This window comes from Buceros rhinoceros, unplaced genomic scaffold (genome assembly GCF_000710305.1).
Source record: "Buceros rhinoceros silvestris isolate BGI_N320 unplaced genomic scaffold, ASM71030v1 scaffold34271, whole genome shotgun sequence".
In the NCBI taxonomy this organism is placed as follows: domain Eukaryota; kingdom Metazoa; phylum Chordata; class Aves; order Bucerotiformes; family Bucerotidae; genus Buceros; species Buceros rhinoceros.
In genome coordinates, this window is record NW_010393052.1 from 4,278 (window position 1) to 4,526 (window position 249).

A 249-nucleotide genomic window follows, 5' to 3' on the forward strand; every position below is an offset into this window, starting at 1 on the left:
GAGGCCAGTCTCAAGGTCTCGATCTTGGAGAGCTTCCTGTCGGCCGGCTCGGTGGGGATGAGCGTGCGCAGGGCGGTGAAGGCGGTGTTGACGCTGTTGGTGCGGTCACGCTCCCGCGCGTTGGCCGTGTGACGCTGCCGGGGCTCCCGGTGCAGCCGGTTGGGTTTCTTGCTGCTCCTGCGTTTGCCGGTCTTGATGCCGTAGCCGTCGGCGTCCAAGTGGTAGGGCTTCTCGTCGGAGCCCGAGCTC

At 67.1% G+C, this 249-nt stretch overlaps 1 protein-coding gene across 1 annotated transcript in view; it reads right to left on the reverse strand.

Moving 5' to 3' along the window:
* Positions 1-245, reverse strand: part of SCX (scleraxis basic helix-loop-helix transcription factor) — a gene marked incomplete at both ends in the record, with an annotated part of 522 nt that extends 277 nt beyond the window's left edge. Inside the window, one exon of the mRNA XM_010144729.1 lies at positions 1-245. Within this exon, the coding sequence (XP_010143031.1) occupies positions 1-245 (245 nt within the window).
* Positions 246-249: the final 4 nt, after the last annotated feature.